The sequence below is a fragment of the Micrasema longulum genome, unplaced genomic scaffold, assembly GCF_059751315.1.
Source record: "Micrasema longulum isolate JH-2025_06_02 unplaced genomic scaffold, ASM5975131v1 h1tg001481l, whole genome shotgun sequence".
Classification (NCBI taxonomy): domain Eukaryota; kingdom Metazoa; phylum Arthropoda; class Insecta; order Trichoptera; family Brachycentridae; genus Micrasema; species Micrasema longulum.
The window spans coordinates 63,330-86,930 of NW_028278666.1; the positions used below are offsets into that span (position 1 = coordinate 63,330).

The 23,601-nt window shown below is 32.8% G+C and overlaps 1 protein-coding gene across 1 annotated transcript in view; it reads left to right on the forward strand.

The window, feature by feature from the left end:
* The first annotated feature begins 1,857 nt into the window (after positions 1-1,857).
* The window catches only part of LOC148275242 (calcium/calmodulin-dependent protein kinase kinase 1), a 114,535-nt gene continuing 92,791 nt past the window's right edge, over positions 1,858-23,601 (forward strand). The window contains exon 1 of the mRNA XM_088235964.1: positions 1,858-2,607. Coding sequence (XP_088092090.1) covers positions 1,885-2,607 — 723 coding nt within the window. The 5' untranslated portion in view covers positions 1,858-1,884. The remainder of the gene's footprint in view (positions 2,608-23,601) is intronic.

Below are 23,601 nucleotides of genomic sequence, written 5' to 3' on the forward strand. Positions count from 1 at the left end.
AAATTTTAATCGTTTTGAGGTTGGTACTTTTTCTCTTAAAAGCCAATTTAAATATGAGTGAGATGTAAGTAAATTTTGAAGTCGAATTAAATTCCGACATACCTATCAGTTTAATAAAACTAACGCCTAGATGCAAAAATAATGTCGCTAGGTTCTGTCCTATTAACATATAAGAGTATCTAGGCGTCAGAAAGTTACCACTGTAAAAAAATAACTAGGTATTATATTTTCTCCATATGTTTTACTATCTTTTTGAGAGAACGTGTCGAGAGTCAGCCATGTAATCGCTCAGTACTACCTCAGTAGATAAAAGCAGACGATCGTTAAGCATATCGTTTAGGCAATGGTTAAAAGTCATATAAAAATCATAGGTTAGAAATCTTTTTTTTTGCTTAAATTGGGATTTATTAGAGTTTATAATGGCTTTGAAGTGAGCACTTTCTATCACAGAAGCCTATTTAAAATATAAATAAGAACTATCGTAGATAATAATGACGTAAGGAACGCGGACTAATTGTTTGCGGTCTTTCATTGGCTTGTTTTGATCATATGATGTCGATATGACAAGAAGATAGAACACACTGAGGTAAGATACAGATAGTACAGAAGTTAAGTATACCGTCTCGATATACACAGATGAAGATAGCGTTCATAATCGAGGCACTGAGATCTCTTGAGACGGCCTTGCATTAAAGTATTATTGATAACAGAAACCGCAACCTTCTGAGCTTGAAGCAAGACTCTTAGCTATTACACCACGGGGTCATAAATCAAAAAACGGTGAAAAAGATTTTAATGTTTTAAAAATCTAAAATGTTAAAATTTAATGAATTCTGTCTAACCCAAAAATAATAAATAAATGTATATGTGTAAAGATGTGTTTATATAATGAGACTAAAATTTTGTCGAAATGTTTTGATTGTAAAATAATCTTATCCTTATTTTCTTATATCCTATCTGGTAAAGTGAAGCATATTTTAGATTTTCATTTTCATTTTTTGGTGCTTCATATCGGGCTGTATGTTTTTCAAATATCCCAAGCTCGGTAAAGATAAATTTACAAAAGGTTTATTGGATTTTCCTTCAAAAGAATACTGTATCACCTTAAATTTCAAACAATTAGGTAACTCGGCGATCAACCCACTCTAGGATGAGTAGAAATAATTTATTAGCGAAATTCGAGATTAGAATTATATCCTTAGTAATATTTATTATTACGCTGAAAAAATAAATTACCCTTTATTTTGATTTATTATTCCAAACAATCATTATTTTAGACAATTTCTTCGAAAATAATCAAGCACATAATTTGTGGTAGAACTGATTGCGTGGTTTAGACGTAAACCGTAACAGGAGTCAGAACATATATGTACCTATATATATATATATACAATATGTATCATCATTTTATTCTTAAAGTTACTAAATATCTGATTTTTACTTTAACTTCACTAAAATCAACAAATGGAAGAATTGAAGAAATATGGATGCTAAAACATAGGCAAAATGGTGAATGTTACACAATGTGTAAAGTTGCCACTTAAACCAGCCAATAATAGGTCATAAGCCCTGTAAATGCCTAGACTTACATACTCCCTTATTTAAGGTATTCTCCATCCCTGTTGTAATTTGTTGAAGTTTACTATTTATTAATAAATAATATACCTGGCTTCGTTATAAATATATAAAATCAAATTTAACTCGTTTGGGTTGCTAAAAATGCAAACATAGGAAAAGCTTTGTAGCTAATTTTTAAGTTGTTTTTTTGTTTTTAATATAAAATGAACATAAACGATATATTTATTTTATTTTGGCTTAGTGCTCGATGTTAATAAAACTTTTTTTTGTTTCAGACATTCCACGGTGGAGACTGAAGGAGCCGTCATGACGCGGCCCTCCAGGCACCCGGGCCCTCAGGCGGCCCCCCCGGGGGGGCACAGCCCTGGGCCTCCGCTCCAACAACCCACTGTGATAACCCCCACTACCCCTAATGGCATGACCACCTACAAGATTAAACCAGAAATCGACTTTAACCCTAGCCAATTAGCTCATAGTTGTAGAGAAACCAAATTAAACGAACCCCAACAGACTGCACAACTTGACCAAGAAACACTAGAAGATCAGTTAGAAACCAAGAAACAAGAAAACAAAATTGATGATGGAACTTATATAAGAAAAGAAAGTTATCAAGCTCCCGTAGTGCCTTTATTAAAACAGCAGCAAATCCTAGATTTAGAAACAGAAGCTTTCGGGGAAGCAGTACCCACGCTGCTTCGACCACATTTAAAAGATGTACCAAAAACCCAAAGCCTAGATATAAGGCATGATGACGAAGTCCCAGAGTGCAGCGATAAATCGAAAGCGAACAGCATGGAACCCTCAGCTCTTACGAGGGAGATGAGAGCTAGGTTATTGGTCTCTCAACAGTCCAGATCCTTAGGAAGAGATGAACCGGGGTGCCTGGGGGAAGGATCGGAATCTCCAGGAGGATCTCCGAGATCTGTAAGACGAAGACCACCTCTAAGAGAATCAAGAAGAGTTTCAATCGACGCATCAGGAAACTATCTACAACTTAATCAATACAAACTGATGGAGCCAATCGGACAGGTAAAATTAACTTGTTATTCATTTCTTTTCACTTTCTGTTTCCTCGGTACCCCTTTAAATCAAGAAACTTTTTACCTACAATTTCTTTGCAAAAAAATGTACGTTCTAGAAGCTTTTAATTTCGACACGTTTGCGTTCGCTCAATTGCTGTTTTTCATTAAATCCGCCCATTTTTCAAACAGTGTCAACACGATTCGAGGTTATTTCATACTGAGATACGTGAAAAATATATTTCTTTTTACTTTAGGTCAATATGACAATGTTCATGAACAGTTTTTTTTTAATTAAGGAAAAACTAACGAATTTCAACCTATAAAGAATAAACTTTTTATTTTTGTTACCAATTAAATGAAGTAAACATTAAAAAAAATCATATAACCAAGATAAAACCATTTGTTTGTTAATATATTTCCACAGACAGCTCGGTTGGTGTTTTCATACATTTTTTAAAATAAGAGCTAACTTTTCGATAAGTAAAACTAACCGGCAAAGCAATTTCCCGTCTCTCTGAGAACATAATTATCTTCTTGTAGTTTAATATATTTTTCAAAAATATTTCTTTATTTAATTGTACCTTCGTATTTCACTTCATTAACCCGTCAATTCGCATTGGTAAGCTAACTTGTTTTTCTATTTAAAAGTAACTAAGATATACTTATTAGTGCTCATTTATGAGTAATGTATCCGGGCAGATGAATAATAACATCAGCAGCAATCCAGGACGAGTGTTTTAGACTCGATGACTACTCTCAGGTAGGAATCATGAAAAGGATATCGAGTGGAGAGTTCGCCTCGAAGTGTGGTGGTTGGCAAGTTTGTCTTCTACGATTGAGGTCTCGAGTTGGATTCCTGGCCAAGTAGACATGAAATACACTCTACAGTTTTTTATTATCTCTAGAAAGGACATGCGGCGTTTACTAATGACGTCACTTTATGCAACATATGATCAAGATATACTTCATTTAGGTACTTATGCACTTTCAGGGGCAAATAGGGGGGATAGCAATGATAACTATCAAATAAGCGATCTTTATGAAGTATTTGATCATACGACGCCGGGGGCAGTGCGGTGTGCACAAATTATCTCAAGGCATTTTTATCAGTTCATAGCTAACTCCTGTTTATCCTTCCGAATCATATTTATGTTCCGTGGCTCAGATAATACGTATAAATAACTTTTAAATCAGCGGGGCTACATGCATGATTACGGGATTTATCCTTTAGAGACCTATATGAAAGGCGTCGGAGTTAGGAAATTTTAAAATAAAGATAATTGTAATCTAATTTTTGATACCATTCGTGTTTATAATATGGTCATGAGGATGAATAATATGACAATATCCGACAAAATCGCTCCATATAATTTACCAAATTCACATTGAAAGTAGTAAAGTTAAACTAAATTGAAATCGTAATATATAATACTTGCGAACCCGACAGACGTTGTCCTGCCCGAACGTTGGCATGCCTGCTATAACCTTGGAAAAATACTTTTCATTAATAAGTTAGTACCTGTTATGATTGAATTTAAAAACTGAAAATTATTATTATTCAAATATTAAATTTAAGTAGGTACAGATACTTGTTAATGGTTGAATTCCAAAAGATAAAATAATTAATTTTCAAATATATCTTCTTTTTGCAAACGTCTAATTCAGCTCTTCTCACCAACAGGGGTGCATTTTATTCATGAATGCGATTTTCAAAAATGTATTGAAAGTCAATTAATTTTATTTTAGTGTTACTAAAATTCAGTAAAAAGAAATAAAAAGGAAGAATTTATGAGGAATGTAGGTTAGAACCAGGAAAACTTTAACCGTTTTTTTTGTATTTGCATTCTCGTTGAATGCAAACCTGGTAGGTCGTCGAAAAATTGATTTATGCTTCTAACTTTTTTTTACAGATTCGATTAAAAATTTGAATATTTACAAACACGCGCAGCGCAAAGATTTACATTTCACTGAAAACCGCACGTAAATCGGTTAAGCCGTTTATGAGGAATTCAGTGACATCACACGTACAAAAAAATATAAATAAATAAAGATTGATGATTTTAAAGGGGTAACTCGTTTATTGACAAAAAAACATAGCTTTTTTGTGTGGAGGAATGTAATTTCATATCAACATTTTTTTTAAATGGGGGTTGCTTATTTTTAACATCGCTTATTATGTACAAGGCGCCTGCAAAATGTATTTTCCTTCTAAGTGCTCTAAGTTTTGTGCGAGGACCTGACGGGATAGTCAGCATGGCTTTGTTAAGGAACGTCCCCCCGTTTGCAATGATGAGAAAAGATCAGAAAACTTATTCAGGAGATGTCGGACTATAGACAGACATCAAGAGACTTTCCGCTCCACTAATTCAGTGTACGGCATTTTTTGTCATTCTTTTGTTTATTTCAACAATTGTCTCCATTATTTTAACCATGTGTGTTGTATCTTTCGTGATGAGTCCTTATGAGTTATTACATTTACGATATCTCCCATATCCTCATTCAAATTTTTACATCGCGCCTGAATATTCACATGTACTTTTGAAACTTTGTTCGGCTTATCGAGAAATATACATTAACTTAATATGTATTTAACTCGACATATATGAAAAACTTAAGGTTATGACTATAAAACAAATTTATATAAAAGTTTTACTGATGTATGTATATTTACAAAAATTATTCAATACCTCTCGTGACACTAAACACAAATAGAGTTAACCGACATTAGACCCTGATGCTGCAAAAGCAATTGAAAATTAAAACAACTTTCGTTAGAAGAGGATTGGTCTACTTCTCCATTGAAATGTACAACTTACTTCCATTGTTCATAAGGACAATCAGGAAATACTGTCACTTTAAAATTGCCATTATGAAATGAATAATAGAGGTGTGATGCGCACGGATTGATTGATTGTTTTTATTTGTGAGTTTTATGTGTTTTTATTATGCTTTGTTATACGTATTTGATATAATGATTTAGTTATGTTTAATAAGGCATGTTTCGAAGTTATATAAAATATCTCCCTCGGCACGGGACACCCCCAGTGAGGGAACATTATCATAAATGTAAGAAAAGTAATACATAAATTTCAAAAAAACAAACAAATGAAAAAGTACAAAAATATTAAATAATTAAAAAGATCAAATGTAAAAAGGACACCAATAAATTAACAGGTATTAGATATGAGCGTTTCAGTTATTTAAAAGGTGGAAGTAGCGGTAACAGTTATAGTTTCACAAATTAAACCGTTTTCTAAAACCGTTTTTAAAAAAAAATTAGAGCAGCGTAGGCAAAAAATATAGTAAAACCAGCTGTTGAAACAGTTACTGTAACGAAAAACTAGTTAGGATATTATTAATTCACAAATCAAACTGCTTCGTGAAACTGCCTGGAGGGTGGGTAGCTACGAACTTGCCCACAATTCTATAAACTGTTATTTTATTAACATTTTCATTAATCATATCCTAGCTTGTTATTCGGTACAGTAACCGCTATCGTTTCGGAAGAATATCCGTTTTAAAAGAACTATTTTATATTATTTTATCACCTCTAATAGGTATAAGATTTTGATGGGATCTCGTTGAAATCAATAAAGCCGTTGTATTTGCTTGCGGAAATTTCCACTAAAGGGTGACAAAGCGGTAATGTGCAGCCAATAATGTGACATGACCGTATACGGTCTGTACAACCCCTTCATCTACGGATATATACGCTCAAATATACCATTACAATATCCCAGGGGTTTTCAAACTACGATCGTGTCCCAAAATCTGCCAACCAACACCTTAAATCTGGCGAAAAAATTATCATCATAATTTTTCTTACGATCCATAGAACTAATCGCAGCATATTTTGATCATTTTATTTAAATGATAGATGAGGGGACTCTTGTCCGAACGGATGATAAATACAACTATATTTATGGATGAACATTGGATGAATGTTTTCGACTCGAAGGTCTCTCTCAGGTAAAAATTCTGAAGAACAAAAAGTTGAAATAAGTCCGCCTCGTCGTGTAGTGATTGGCGCGTACGACAACTGTGCTTAATGTTCTGAGTTCGATTCTTGGCAGGATAGATGTGAAATATTAGTTTTAAAGGTGGTTTTACACTGCAATATTTCATTGTTCTTTTATTTATATGGAGGCATTAGACTTATCAGAATATACTACCATTGATGTAGCAAAAATGAATAACATATAATGCTAATAAGTTTTGTGATTAAAGTCCTTACTTTGTAATTATCTTTAAATATATAATTCTTCTGTACGTGTGATGACACTGAACTTCTCTTAAACACCTTAATCAATTTACGTGCTTTTTTCAGCGAAATGTAGATCTTTGCGATGCGCGTGTTTGTAGAAATTAAAATTTTCAATCGAATCTGTAAACACAAAGTTAGAAGCATAAATATTTTTACCATCGACCTACCGGGGTTGCATTCGACTAGAAAACATGTACAAAAAAAGGGAAGGATGCTGTTTTTATGTGTTTAAAAAAAGTTTGTTTTTTAACGCTTATAAACAGAATTAGCTTTTTATAGATCCCAATCAGATTCTTTCCTTTCATTCCTTATGATTTCTACGTTTTTTTTTCTACTTGATTTTCGGTAACACTAAAATAATATTAACTGACATTCAATACATTATTGAATATCGCATTCATGTATAAAGTGCACCTCTGTTGGTAAGAAGAGCCGAGTTTGACATTTGCAAAAAGAATTCAATTATTTTATGTTTTGGAATTCAACCATAAACAAGTATCAAGGTACCTACTTAAATTCAATATTAGAATATTAATAATTTTCAGTTTTGGAATTCAATCATAAACAAGTACCTAGGTACCTACTTATCAATGAAAAGTCTTTATCCAAGCTAATAGCAGGCAAGCCAACGTTCGGGCAGGACAACGTCTGTTGGGTTCGCTAGTTCATTATATAATACAATTTTAAAATTAGCTAATTATAATGGATATAGGGAAAACTTAATTGATAAAATAGTAAAGCAAATGAATAATGCTAAGTTGTGAATTAATATGTTTGTTCTGCTGCCCCAATAAATGAATCTTACCTACCTTAATAATAAAAGACGGATTACTTTTATAAATTTCAATTTATTTAAACATTTATCTTATACCCTACTATCAAACATAAAACCTGTATTCTAAACAACAAATATTAAAGGTTGTGCATTGATAAAAAAATATAATGATTATGGCCCAAAATATAATAAATCCATAGACAAATTATATTATTTATATATGTAATCGCTTATATTACATAGAGTAATTATTGCGATTCAATTTTCATAGGGAAAAATAAAAGAAACGAAAATATTAGAGTAGGGGAACAATAAATTATTATATTTTTTTTCTAATTCACAAAATATCTGATCATAAATTTAACAAAGACGTTGGGTTAAGGGTTCTACAGGTCAAAATTAAACATCACAATAAAGCAACTTAGAAATATTTTAGTCCGATTCCGTCTAGTTTGTTGAAAACAAGTGCAAATTATCGAAATTTTACCCCCCTCACCTCTCATTTCGTACCTCCACAAATACAAAATTATTCTTGACATAAATGTTTGATTCATTATCTCCATATGTATTAGACTTGGGTAGGTACTGTAAATAAAGTAAACTGGGATTATTGTTAATATTCAAAGCATAAACTTTGTGATCAAACATATTTCGAATTGTCGTTAAATATTTTTATTATTTATTTTTTTATTTCGATGGCTTACGCCTTTAACCAAGTATAAAATAATATTGAAAAACAATTATAATGAAACAAAACACCTGTACACAAATATAGAAAATATAGATACATAAAATAAAATCATCAGAAAATAAAGCAATAAAGATATAATAAAGGAAAATCAAATAAGAAAACAAATAACATAGATTTGCAGCAAATTAACAATAAATAAAGATTTAAAATATAAAAAGTATTGAAGTAACAGAGGCGATGTACGAGTATCATAGTATAAACAGTAAAACAAGTGTAACACACTTAGTACATTTTTATAATTTAGAAAGAAAGTGATTAAAAAGTAATGATATTAATTTGTAAAAAGATAAAAGTTTCCATGTTTGTTCGCTAACGTGTGGAGCCGTGGAATAAGTGAGTATTTAGCGTAGTTTGAGCTATGCAAATCAATAGCAAAAGAAGTATTTTGTCTTGTCCCACGTTGTCTCACATAAAAATGCACACAATTCAAAAGTTCGGGACTGTCAATAACATTATTTAATAACTTAAAAAGCAGCACTAAATCTAAAATTTCCCTTCTATCACAAATACATGTTAATCTTAATAACATCATTAAACATTTATAGTTTATCTCCTCAATCAGAATGTTTAATTTGAAATTCATGAATCTTAAAAACTTGTGTTGAACGTTCTCCACACTGTGTATATGGGTAACATAATTATAAGCACTTACCGACTTTTCTATGTCTACCGGTTTCAAGACGCACCCGTCTCTTCGTCTGTACACCAATTAAACCAACATGCAAAACCCACTATACACCTTCACCATAGTTGTTGCACAAAAATATGAGACCATTACGACATGCATTTCAATAAGCACATGCACTGATTAGGACATCGTAGGAAGACAAATTTCAATTAGAAACTTTGCCTTGCAATTCAATAATTTTATTTTTACCGTATGTAAGAAAACATTTTAAATATCCGATTTCCCATTGCACCGAATGAAATAAATTATAAGTGATTAAAAAGTGTTATTGAATTAATATTAAGATACACTGTAATAAGAGTAGGCACCGATGCATTGATCTCCGCATGGCTGCACTGGGTGCATATCTGATCTGTCCCTATCTGATGATGATCATAAATCAAAATGTTGGAGAACCCGGCAATACCCTGAGTCACGTGTATATAATACTGTACAATGTTCTCTTCTCTGTTCAGTCAAAGCAAATTGTAATTGAAACCAAGTATGTATGTTGATCGCTATATCCACACCAGGGATTGAATTAATTTTAATTTCCAATGTTGTTGCGAGTGGCATTATTTTACATTTAGCAGCGTGTATATATTATATTATCACCTAATAAAATTGGATCTATCACGTCCGGTTATTAGGTATTGTCTGCAAAAAAGTTTTGAAACTGTGCAAGATTGTTGACTCGTTGGCTTTCTATAACGTTCGGAAGTTTTTGTTATCTTGAAAAAATCAGACTTACAATGAGTTTCCTGTACATAACTTCATTCCTGCTGGTTTATGAGAGAAAAAAATACACACACGAATTTAAATAATTTGTAACATTTTTCTTCATACTTTTTTTCATAGACCAATTTACGGAATACCGTAGGGCGACATGATAAGAAGAGATAAAAATTAGTCTAGTAGAGATTTAAATATTGTATTAAGCTGCGGTTTCCAAAGAGGGCGGTGCTGTCATCTGCCGTCACGTGGCGGTGAATGATGTCATTAAAACGTTACCAGTACAAACCAATGCCGCTGGTTTCCGAGAGAGCGTTGAGCGTTAAAAACTTTCCCATATCTTCAAGTCGATACGTAACATCTTATCCCTAATTAAAATCAAACAACTAAATTTTATTTTATGTAACTCAATTATAACTTATGGCATAATAGGATGAGGAGGCACCAATAAATCGATATTAAAACCTCTCGAATCTGCTCAAAAATCAATCTTTAATTTTATTTTTTTTAAATCCTTCAGGTACTCCAGCGTCAAGTTATTTGAAATCATAGATATAAGGCAATTATATATTTTTAGAATATAAATGTTTACGAAAGTAAAGTATTCTATCAAATCCCAAAAGAAACACTCCCACACTACCAGAAGTCAAACTAGAGGATGGTTCATGGGGTCTATCACAAACTCTGAATTTGGGCAAAGTAATTTCAGGTTTCTGGTCCCTAAAATATTCAATATGTTACCCAAAGATTGCAAAACCATGACCCGGATTTAATTTAACAAATTTCTCAAAAAATTGGTTTCTGGACTTAGGTCGAGAAAAATCGGAAAATTTACTCAAAATACATTACTAATAAATTAATATTGTATAACTGTATAGTAAATTAACTAGTATGTAGTTATGTTATTGTTTATTTTTGCATAAAAGTATCTGCCTTAAAACAAGTTGTACCTAGTTAGGCAGACTAGACATAATCCAGAGAAATCTATTACCTAAGTGTGTATGTAGTAGATAAAGTAATGATTATTTTGTTAATAAACTATGATTATTATTATTATTATTATTATTATTGTAGCGGAACGCCTAACATCGGTGCCGCCATTTGCAAGACGGTCGTCATAGCGATGCAAACAATCTTCTAACGGTTTTTATCGTGTAGCGGTGAACATTTTTCCCTGTCAAAGCTGTCAAAATCAGCGCAAACTGGATATGGACTAGTGAAAATGACAAAATGTTGATTGATTTTGTAAAAAATCATGACGCTTTATATAATGTGAAGAGCAAAGACTGTAAAAAAGCCCAGTCAAAACAAAATTTGTGGAGAAATATCGGAACAGTATTCGAAAAAGTATATACATACGAGTATATACTATTATAGTGTTTTTTTTTCAAAACATTTCTTTTCATTGTGTGACTTCTACATTATGACTACTGAAAAATATTACAAATCGTAGGTGCTTATTTCAACGCAAATTTTTGACAGATAAATTGTCACGACACCGCTTTCTTTAAGTTTACATTTCTAGACACCGTTAAGACGGGCGTCTTATTACGCCTACCGCATCACAGCATATTGAAGTAAGATAATGATACCGTTTTCCTGGAAAACCATAGCCTTACACTTTTAATCATCAAACTAAATAAAATAAATTCAAAATCCTAAAAGCGGCTTAGGCAGAAAAATTGGTTTCTATAAAATGTAACAATTTACCTTATTTTAAAGAATAACTATAATAATTTGATAATTTGGTTACAAAGACACTTCTTGGTTCTCAACTGGTAGTCGGTTTAAGGCTCAGAGTAATGATTCGCTCCCACTTATAGAGATGCTCTTTGGCTCTATTGCGTAGAACAATAGCGTTCCAAATTTTTGGTTTAACCACAAAGTGTAACGAACAGTTTTGGTTTGCAATTTTCGACCTGATTACCTGCGGCCCGTTGTGTTTACTTATTTGTTTTATTTATTTATTAACGGCCTAAGCCAATTCGTACAGTTTACATCCATGTTATTTGAAGAAAAAAATATTTATCTTTATATATATAATTCTTCTGTACGTGTGGTGTCACTGAACTTCTCCTAAACGGCTTAACCGGTTTACGTGCGGTTTTTAGCGAAACGTAGATCTTTACACTGTGCGTAGATATTAAAAATTTCAATCGAATCTGTGAAAAAAAAGTTAGTAGTATGAATCTTTTTTTCATCGACCAACCAGGGCTGCATTCGACGAGGGATGTGGTTTTTTGCGTTTAAAAAAAGTTTGTTTTTGAATTTTTACAAGCAATTGGATTCTTTATTTCTGTTTCGTTTCATTGAATTTTCGGTAAAACTAAAATAATGTTAACTGACATTAAATACATTTTTCATGAATAAAGTGCTCCCCTGTTGGAGAGAAGAGCCAAGTTTGACTTTTGCAAAAATAATTATATATTTGAAAATGATTTATTTTATGTTTTGGAATTCAAACATAATCAAGCAACATAGGTACCATCTTAAATTCAATATTTTAATATTAATAATTTTTAGTTTTGGAATGCAATCATATACAAGTACCTAGGTATCTCCTTATTAATGAAAAGTCTTTTTCCAAGGTAATAGCAGGCAAGCCAACGTTCGGGCAGGACAACGTCTACCGAGTCCGCTAGTAAATATATCAAATAATACTTAAGCTAAAAACAGAAAATAAGGACAGTAAATTGGAAAAAATGTAAAAATAAATAGTCTTATGGTACCTCAGTTTAGCCATGGCATCCCCCACACTCTTCTTGACTCTAAAAAGACATCTGCGAAACGCAGGAAGATCCAGCCCAAGAAACTCTAAAAGTCATTGCAAGAGTTTACTACTCTACACATCCTATTTAAATTTTAATTGCAAAAGATTTAAATTGCAAAAGACTAGTGACACGGGAGAGAACATGCAAGGAGATTGGTGTAAACTGTAGCAAACTTCGTAACTGATAATCATATAAGGGTTTTTGCCCGTACTGGAGAAGACTCTATAAGCGGGTGGCGTATTATTACTCTGAGATTTAATCGTTTAGGTCAAAAGCCTAAATTTCTGGGTCTTCAATAAGGGATACCTACTATGGGCGTAACTACTGGCATACTGTAAAGAAAATAAACAAATATATATCATGTATTTGTTCTATAGTTTGAATCAAAATTCTTAATTTTCGTTAATTTTCCCGCGCGCACATTTTATTTTGTATGAAGTAAACCTAGTGAATAATTATCTTCTGTCCAATGCACAATGTAGTTGGAGCCGGACGGATGTCACGTCACTTGCGGTATTGTTGATACATCTACCCTGGCCTCCCTTCTCTTTAATATATCACAAAGTCTGCTCAATATTTTCAAGTATTTTTATGCGAGCTTTTCGGAACGATAACAGTTTTATTTACTATGGCAGACAACTGATTTCACAATACGTTAAATATTCACATTCATCTATCTTATCCGCACAAACAGTGCTCGGGGAAACGAGTTTTGTGAAAAGACACGAAAAGCGTATCAATCGACTTGGTGATTTATCGCGGGATATTAACTTAAGTAGCATTGGAGGTTTTCAGCCGTCCTATTTTTGCCATTTATTTTTCAAACTTACACATCCCCTTTTCCTATAACTGACAAGCTTTTATATCAAAGATTTTCACAAATACGAATAAAATCAATGAGATCTAAAGATCACATTTTTTGAATAAAAATATTCCGAGTCTACAAATAATTAAAAGTTTTTTTTAAATAAATATTTTCATTTTTTATAATTTATTTTACGCTTTATATGCATAAACATATAAAGGCAGACATATTGCCTTAACGCAATTTCTCCCTACCTACAAAAACCGTTCAGTTTAATATAATTGTTTTATTTTTATTTTATTTTATTAGGTAAACAAAAAGGAAGTACACAAATATTGCCAATTTCTTTGTAGAAATGGTCATTCTTGAGTTTAGTATTCAGAAATGTTCCTGAATACATTTTGTATCCGCATAATAGGGTATTTTCAGAAATTGGGAATAACGTCAAAAATGCATGAAATATTTAAAACGGATTTTTACGATTCTAATGATATAACCACCGATGTATAAAAAACGAGTAATCATTCATAATTTTTTAGTTTTAAAAAGAACACACACAAAACGGCTTGCAGTTAGTTACCATATGACAGGCGTTTGCTGAATTTGACCGGTATTTTAAGATTTAGACAGGCATGCGGCCGGTGTTCCTTTGAGACAGGCATATTGAACTACAATTTAGTATATTGAGAAAGAAGGACGACACATCGGTTGCAGAAATGAACATTTATTAAACGGTACTTAAAATGCCCTCAAAGCGCTCAAGAAAAAAAAAACTGTCACTACCGATTACTCGAAAACTCAACACTGGAAAACGGCGAGGTTAATGAACGGAATTACAAAAAACATACGACAACTAAGCTTAAAATTGAACCGAAAATTTCGAATATTCCTCCTGATTTTCCGGTGGATAATTTTAGAAAAGAAGCTTTTTAAGTTCGGGTATGGCTTCATCTGTAGAATTTCTTTCAAAGCTGGATGTCACTACGGCCGATGTAAAACTGTAAGACGCTAAAATTGCTAGTCAGTAAAGAAGATATTGGCGATGTATGAAAATTTCAAAATTTCTGTGAAGATATTGATTTTATTATATCAGAAAAAAAGACGCGTTAAAAAAATCTCGGTATCCAAAAAATATGTCTAAGGTCTGTGTGATCTCATTATATTTAATTGCTGTTTCTTTTTTAACGGCTTTTATTTTAAAATGGCATTTTGGGCATCCTAAACAGCCATCCCTTCATTTTGAAATGGTGACCTAATCGCTGTTAGCGTCACGTCGCTTTGACACCACAGGCCATGCTGCCAAATGCGCTTCTAACAAACATTGCATGGAAGTAAACATCTCGTTTTTAAATTTAAATTGAAAAAAAATAACATTTTTAACTTAAAATTTTGAGAAAAAAACTAATTCTTTAATATTTGAAACTGTCGGAAAAAAATAGTTAAAAATCATGGTGACGTAAACTTTATCAGCCTTCAGTCTTTTAAAACTTGCATCTCAACATCGAATTTCTACGCCTTGGATTTGAGCCAAAATTATAATTAACTACTCTTTATTAGAAGTGATACCCATGTTGCCAAAATATTGGTAAATTGTGTTATCTTTAGAAGTAAATAAGGACCTAACTTTAGCTACTGTATGATCTAAAACTCAATTAATTATAATTAAGAAGTTTGTTGGCACTGCTCCAACTACAAGTACGATTTTTATAAATTGATGTAGGGGATAGTAATTTTTGTGTCTTTTTGAGAATTTTTTAAATTTTTTTTTAAAAATAAATATTGGGGTTCTTATAATTTACCCAAATATTTCAATTTTGGTGGCCATTTTCAACGAGTTGTAAATAACTCACTATTATAAAATGGAAACCAAGTTGGGGTAGAGTGGGGTTCGAACCTCGGACCTCTGATCCGTGAGTCCGCCATGGGACCACAACCCGATTCAAATTTAAATTCGTATTTTCTTAAATAATAATTTTTCTCTCTGAGATACCTAGTTCCTAGAACAAGCAGTTCTGCCCATAATTTTAATATCAATTAATAAATCAATTCGTTTATACACATTCACGAAGATGTCGATTTTCAAAGGGTTACCGTTCAGTTAAAAAAAAGACAATGCTCTTCCTCCTGGTATTAATATCGGCAGGCTGGTTCTGAAAGCTGGAAGATAAAATAGCTTAAGCCGCCGATGTTTAAGGTAGTCTTTAATAATGCACATAAAAATACTTTCAATTGCACATTATTTGATAATAAAATCGATTAATCGGGTTGTGGCCCCGTGGCTAGGTCTCGGACTCAGGTTTGACTCCCTTTCTACTCCAACTTGATTCTATTTTCTTTCGTTTCACACCATTTTTATTATTTTACAAGAACACTACTACAGTTTTAGGAAAGCACTCCTCCCATCGACGGGTGATACAAAACAAAAAAGAATTATTTATCATAAAGTGTAACGAAGTGAATGCCGACTCAATAAACAATATTATGTACGCTTTATTTTAAGTAAATAGTAAATATCATGTCATTGAAAGTACGAGTATTGTCCATCGTTAGCGACTACTTTCTTCCATATTTCTAGCAGCATACGAATATCAGTAATATTTGGCGGGTGGGGCAGAACTTCCAATTTGCGCGTTTCCAATTATGTTATGACTGGTTTTGCAACACGTGGTCGAGCGTTGTCATGCTGCAAAGTTACTTTGTCGTGTCTCTCACCTCTATTACTACAAAAAAAGAAGTAAATAATACAAGGGTCGATTTCACTTTATGTATATTAATTACCATTCAGTAAACTAACAAAACTGAAAAAATACACGAATAAGTCAAATATGTGTACTTGAAAACATAAATAAATTATTGCACGATCATAAACACTTCCAACTTTTTTTATTCTCGTGACGCGAAATAAAAGTAGAAGCTGGGGTCTTTTGATCCCCCAGTTCAGATCATGAGTATTTTTTTTATGCTCAGTGAGGAAAAGGTTAACGCTATGATGAAATATGTTTACACTTCGGTGGAATAATATGTACTGTCATTTCAAACCCAACGCGGAGCTTCACGATAAAGATGGCTGTAGTATTGCCTCTATCTAGTAATCTATCGGGAAACAGTGAGAACTTATTCAAATTCCTATTTGTATTTCTAGATCATTAAAATTAACTAATTTTTCACGAAACTTTTATCGTGGTATTTAATTTTGATGCAGTTTGCTTTTTGTTTATTAAGTTTTGATTTATTTAATTAATTTTCTCCACAGCAGGGCCCAATAATAGTGGTTAATTACAGCAGAGAGCATCCAGACTTGGTAAAAATGTAATTAAATAATTTTGTTATGACCGAAAATTGAACCCCGAACCCTTCGTGCGTTAATCAAGCGTCTAACGGAGGCAGATATATTTCTAAATATTCGTTTTGTACTCATGAAACAATAAAAACTTTACCTTTTTTTTACGTTTTAAATGCCTACTAGAATTTTTGTTTGTAAATGAAATCTTCCGAGAATTTCCTGAATTCTCTCAGCGATATTGATTTTCATCAATATTTTCAGCGTCGTATTCTTGAAATGCCGCCGTAGTACTAGATCTTTAACATTTTTAAAATACGTATTCTGGACTCAAAGCCGAAATTCAGTATACATTTTTACAAAGACAAAACAAACTTCCGTATTTCTAAATACTTTTCAGCTGCGAAGGAAATTGAAGATATCCATAACACTTGAAATTTTTTCGTATTTTTAGTCTTCATTCGGAGGCTTTGACGTTCTTTGACAAAAGCTTTGATGTTTTATGGCGTTTGGATTTATCTGATATTTTATAATATATGTTTTCGAACTCTCTTACAAAGAGATGGCTGTAAGAAGAGCGCTATTTGGAAAGTTGTCAAGTTTAGAGAAATAGTTAAAACAAGACCCCGTTTTTAATATCATCACATTCTCGAACAAAACCTACGTATTGCAATGAAAATAACACTTGGTGGGAAAACAAATTCTCACGGAAATGCGGGGCGTAAAATAGCAGGGATGAAGCCCTAGGGCTTCTACAATGTTATTGAGCAGAGCGGACTGCAATTCAATTTAATGAAAATAAGTGAGTTTCCTCAATATGCGGTATGCAGTGTCAATCGGTCACAACCCCAGCAAATGATATGGATTAGGAAGGGATGCCACTAACCTGGTTCTTGTTTTCAGTGGACTTGTCGGATCTGATTTGACAATTGTGGCGGCACTAACACGATGGCAGGCTCCAATCTGGAGCTCAATACTAGTGGTTAGTGGAAGCAAAGTTTTATGAAGCGGCACACATTCAGATAAATATATGCACGATGTACGATACGAGGTCTTAATGTGGCGGGTGATCAAAGAAACTGAGATGAGAAGTAAACAGTGGTTTTTGGTAAAAAGATGTAGAAGTTGTGACAATATTTGATCCGTGCATACCCACATAATTCGCAACCATGAATGTTGGTATAATAAAACATAGTGTTTTTACTGTTGTATATTTTTAGTGTATATTTTGACGTCTATCGTCGACACCTCCATGCCAGAAAATTCGTAATCATTACAAAAATGGCGCTATGTAAGTTATTTATATTAATAATTATTATTGAAGAAATAAGGATTACCAAGAATATATTTTTTTGCAGCGTTAAAAACCTACTTTTGAATTTTTTTTAAATAACTCATTAAAAGTGTACAAGTATTGTTTGTCGCCAAAATCAGTCTAATTAAAGAGATAATTAGTCTAATTATAGACGCAGGACACCGCATACGTGTATTGTAGGTAGCAGAGGCTGTTCCTTAGTATGTGCATAAATGCAGTGTACTGCCGAGTAAAAATTTATTTTAATAAATTAGTAACAATAGATAGTAAAAATTCATATGTAATACAAAGAAACAGGGATTCATTGCAACATAACACTTGTACAACGTTATATATAAACACGTTTAATGATATTCATCGTGTCTACGCATGCGCAATCGTCACCGTGCATATTCTGTTTTGCACAATCTTTTACAATGAATTAATTGTATGAACAATACCTTTACCCATTGTTAAACTACTGGGAGTCTTCTTTCATTCTGACCTTTTTCTTGACGCTCAAACAAGTAGAACGATAAGTTCACGCTTCTATCGGCTGAGACAAATTAAATGCATAAAAATGCCGGTTGGTGCTGCCCGGCAATTAATAAATGCCGCAGCGAGACCTATTTTCGGGATCTCTAAGTTCAGTCATATCACTCCACTACTTCGGGAATTACAACTGGCTACGTTTTCCACAGAGGGTGGAATACAAACTCTGTTGGCTTATGTAACGGTCACTTCACAACTCTGCGGAGTATTTAAGGGAACTCTGCATTCCAGATGATCTAGCTAACAGGCGTCTTACGCTTAGATCATCTACGTCTACGGCGAGTAGAAAAGTTATTATACCTTAACGCAAACAGCGCACTGAATTCGGTGAACCCACATTTGCGGTCGCATGCCCTACGGCATGGAATGCTCTCCCAGCACAGGTGCGAAACTGTGAGAGTGAAGTGATGTTTCGAAAAAAACGTAAAACCCACTTGTTCTATCATTTGAATAAATCCGTTGCATGTGATTACAAAATAGTTTTACTTAAATTACAAATTTAAATATTTCAATTTAATTTATTTATTTATAGAATCTCTTTTTAAAGCGCTCCTGAAGTATTATATTAAGAAAATGGCGCTATATAAGTTATCCATAATAATAATATACGCTAAAACCGTGATTTGCGCGAGATAGACTATGCTTCATACCGATGAATCGTGCGTTAGAGGGAGAAGACAATGTGCATACTCCGGGCATTGCTAACGCAGAGTTGAAACATGAAGTTCTTTTAGAACGTTACTTTGACCACACGTAGTGACATAGTATTAGTACGAATTGAGTTGATTTGAACTTATTTAAAAAAAAATTGTTTACACTTTTTAAAAATATAAAACATAAAAAATAATGAGTCCTCTTAGGTAACATATAACTTTAAACAAATATCTTTAATATTTCTCCAAGTGTTATATTTATATTTCATGCGGCCTCCGTGGTGAAGTGGCTATGATACTTGACTTACGTACGAAACGCTCCGGGTTCGATTGTTTTTACTATTGATGCTCATTTTTTCATTTGGACAAAAACGGACACAACTGATGCTAACGCGTAATATACTCCACCTAGAGAGCGGACATGGAATGTGTTAGCAATTCTTTAATATCATAGCTTATTAAAAAATACATTTTATAGGACGTGCCAGTACTTTATCCAATATGGCGGCATACTCGAAAAATTTCCCGGCGCGTTAATGAAATAAGTGAACAAATAAGATGTAAGACGTTTTTTCAAGTCTCGCCTTGAACAAGATACAAAACTTTTTGCCGAAGATTAAAAAACACACTGAAATAACAAAATGCACATTACTGTTAATGACAACGTGTAAGTTTATCAGAATTTTTTATTAGGTGCCACGAGAATTTCGGATAGTGCATAAAATTACGCACGCTCATGTTCATGACAATTTTCCCACATAATCTGTGTCGAGTATTTTGAGAGGACCTAATAAAAAATACAATATAAAGGTTTTTGTCTACCTATTCATTACATACAAAATGAGTTTCCTTTTGTGTATGAGTCGGAAGTCGGATTTAAAAAAATAAAATACTTTCAATTTTTTTATTTTTTTGTTATTGGTTTTCATTATTTTATTATTCATTATATATATTTACGCGTATGTATGTATGTATGTGTAATTGTGTATACATATATTTTCGGCATCGTAAAACAACGACGATTGTGGGAAAAATGCGGCATTGAGATTGCTCCTTTTTTTTGCAATGCGCGCACTCACTGTCACTACCATAGACTATTATTTTTAATAGATCAATTAACGATTAAACTTTCCCTACAAAATTCAAAGAAGCAATAAAAGTACCTATTTTTAAATCTGGATCTAAAAATAATATTCAAAATTACCGTCCCATTTCAATTTTTTCAAAATTATTTGAGCTCATGGTTTATGATAAAATTTATCCAAAAATTCTAAAAAATGTACAAAATTTTCAGCATGGTTTTCTGAAAAGGCGCTCTGTATCAACCAATATGGTAAATTTCACCGAATACGTCACATCCAACATGGATGACAGAACGCAAGTTGATGTCATATACACAGATTATTTTAAAGCGTTTGATAAGGTGGATCACCGAATTCTTGTGAGTAAATAAGAATATCTGGGGTGACTTATACAGATGGTTCATTTCTTACTTAGATAATGGACTTCATTCAATTGTGGTTGAAGGATATAAATATGATTTCATCTCCATTCCGTCTGGTGTACCACAGGGATCACACCTTGGGCCACTTTTATTTAATGCCTTTATTTATGATATTCAACTATGTTTCAAAATGCCCATTACCTTTGTTATGCTGACGATAAAAAAAAATACCTTAAAATCAAGTGTAGAGATGATTGTGCAAAATTACAACGAGACTTATATGCATTATCGAATTACTGTTTGAAAAACAAACTTCATATCAATGTTTCTAAATGTTACAAAATATCTTTCACTCGTAATAAAAATAAAATAAAATATGACCATATGATAAATGAAAATACAATTAAAGAAGAAAATGAAATACTTGACTTGGGAATTATTTTGGACTCAAAATTAAATTACAATAGTCATATAGAAACTATAATTAACAAGGCATACAAAATGACTGGATTTATCATGCGGCTGTGTAAATCTTTTAAAAACTTAGGTTCATTTATAACGCTATACATAACATACGTACGTCCTCATCTTGAACATTGCACTGCTATCTAGTCTCCTGTTTATACATTAAATATTAATAGAATCGATTGTTCAAAAAAAAATCCTGAAAAAACTAGAATACAAATTTCACTTGCATTTTGCAAATTTTATAGCTTCCTTAGAATTTCATAACCTTGATTCATCAGCACCCAGAAGAGATAGTTTGATCAGACTTTGCTTTACAAAATTGAAAATAATAAATTCGATTCTCCGGAACTCATTAATCTACTTGCTTACAAAATGATTAGTTTCGATGATTAGTTTTAATTTGCGTAAAATTAAAACTAATCATCGAAAATATTCTACGATTCCTCGTATATGAGAAACATTTAACAAACATTTTAATAGTCTTGATATATTTAACACTCCATAGAATATGTACAGAAGAGAACCAATAGGCTTGATTCATGCTCTTCATTCATAATTCATTAAATCATTAAACCAAATGCAATTTTTCACTCTTACTTTCCTTCAATCATCCTTTACCACTCCTTATCAATTTCCTTCTTTTCCTTTCCACTATCTCCTTGTTTTGTCCATATTTATCTTATTTTAATATATGGTATATTTATTATTTATATAGTTTAAACTTTAAGCCGTCGTCGCTTTATTACGGTATTATTAAGAGAATACATATAATTGGATGGCAGGCCTTACTATGTATACATTTTATACAGTTTTTTTAAATATTGATTTAACCTGTACATCTGTTTGTATTCGAAACAAATAAAAATTCTTTGAATTACGCTTCTTCTGCGTTGAGGCATCGGCTCCAACATTTTTTTCAGGTATCGAATGCGCCACGGTAGGCCTCCTCCGGAATGCTCCTTAAAGCCGTGTTACAAGCAGCTTGGATCTTCTTGATAGTCTTGAAATTCTCTTTTTTCATGGGTCTTTTGAGTCGTGGAAACAAAAATAAGCCAGAGGTAGCCAGTTCCGAACTGTCGGGGGCTGGGGTATCAAATGGAACCCCTGCTTTGGCCAGGTAGTTTTGGTGACGAGTAAGTCGCTGCAGACCGGCGCATTGTCGTGATGCAACTTCCAGTCGTCTGCGATATCCGGCCGGACGCGTTGAATCCTGTGTTTCAGTCTTTTTAGCACTTCGATGCTGAATTTACCGTGTACAGTTGTACCAGGTGATACAAACACGCGATGGACCAGTTCTTTGATATAAAAAATGCAATGAGCATCGTCTTAATTTCGGGTCTGATCATCATGACCTTATTGAGGCGAAGGGACGCCGATCTTTTGTTGATCCAATAGATCATCTTCTTGAAAAGCTGTCCTGATCATTTAAACAGTTTCCACCGCAGTCTTGCCAATTTTCACGCAAAACTTGATCGCCATCCTTTGCTCTACTGAGCGCTGCATTTTGACGTGCACAATGTCACAAAACAACTTCCGCGGAAACGCTTGTCCTCACTCTCCGGATGACCGGAGAAGACTAAGTGACCCAGCTTTCGTTATCTGACTTACTCCAGTGCCATTCCCAAACGGTCATTATTTTCCGGACACACCATGCATATGTACGAGTATGTTGTATGTGTATATTTATGTTCATTTTTTTTTGCATTATTTCATATTAACTTATTCTTTCTTCTTCCTTTTTCTCTTCCTTTCCTGTTTTCCCATCACACTTTCTTTCACCCCTAGCGAACTGTACGTTTTGTTTTTTAAGTCCTAAATTATTGCAATTTCAGAGGATTATTACATTTTTTATGAGCTTTTAAAATGTGCCGGGATGAACTACCACCAGGTGATGAAAAGGGGGTTCTTGTCGCAACTAACATGCAACGATAATGTTCTTAATGTTTTTTTACTTACATTTTTTTATTGGAAAACAAAGTGAAATTTATTAAGGCTCTTGTCGGATAAAAAGTAAGGAAATCCTACAATTATGCCATTTTAAAACGTGGTTCATTAAAAATCGCACAATTAAAAAAAAAAACATCAAATAAAAACCATCATTATCTCAGGAATTTCTCACTTACTTAAATATACTTGTTTTACCATCGACAGATTACGGCTCTTGAAATTTAGACCAAACTCAGATACATTGGTAATCGTATAGATTCAATAAAATTTGTTCCAAGGATTTGTAGATTTTAAGCTGCAAAATAAAATTTAAAAAAAAAATGTTTTTAAATAAAAATACGAGCATTTTGAAACGCACAAGTTTTGTGGCGTTTTTCTCTTAGGTTAAATAATTATGCTTTCAATAATCGTTTAAAAAAAAAAATAGTTCTAACTACTACCAAAAAGTCTTAAGGCTTTATAGATTATATAGTTATCAGATAAACTATGATAATATATTATAATATGTCACTAAAAAAACGAATAAACGCTTTTCTGCAACACTGAAACTGTTGCGAAAACCTTTTTTATCGCTTTTTATGTACTTTTTTTAGTAAGA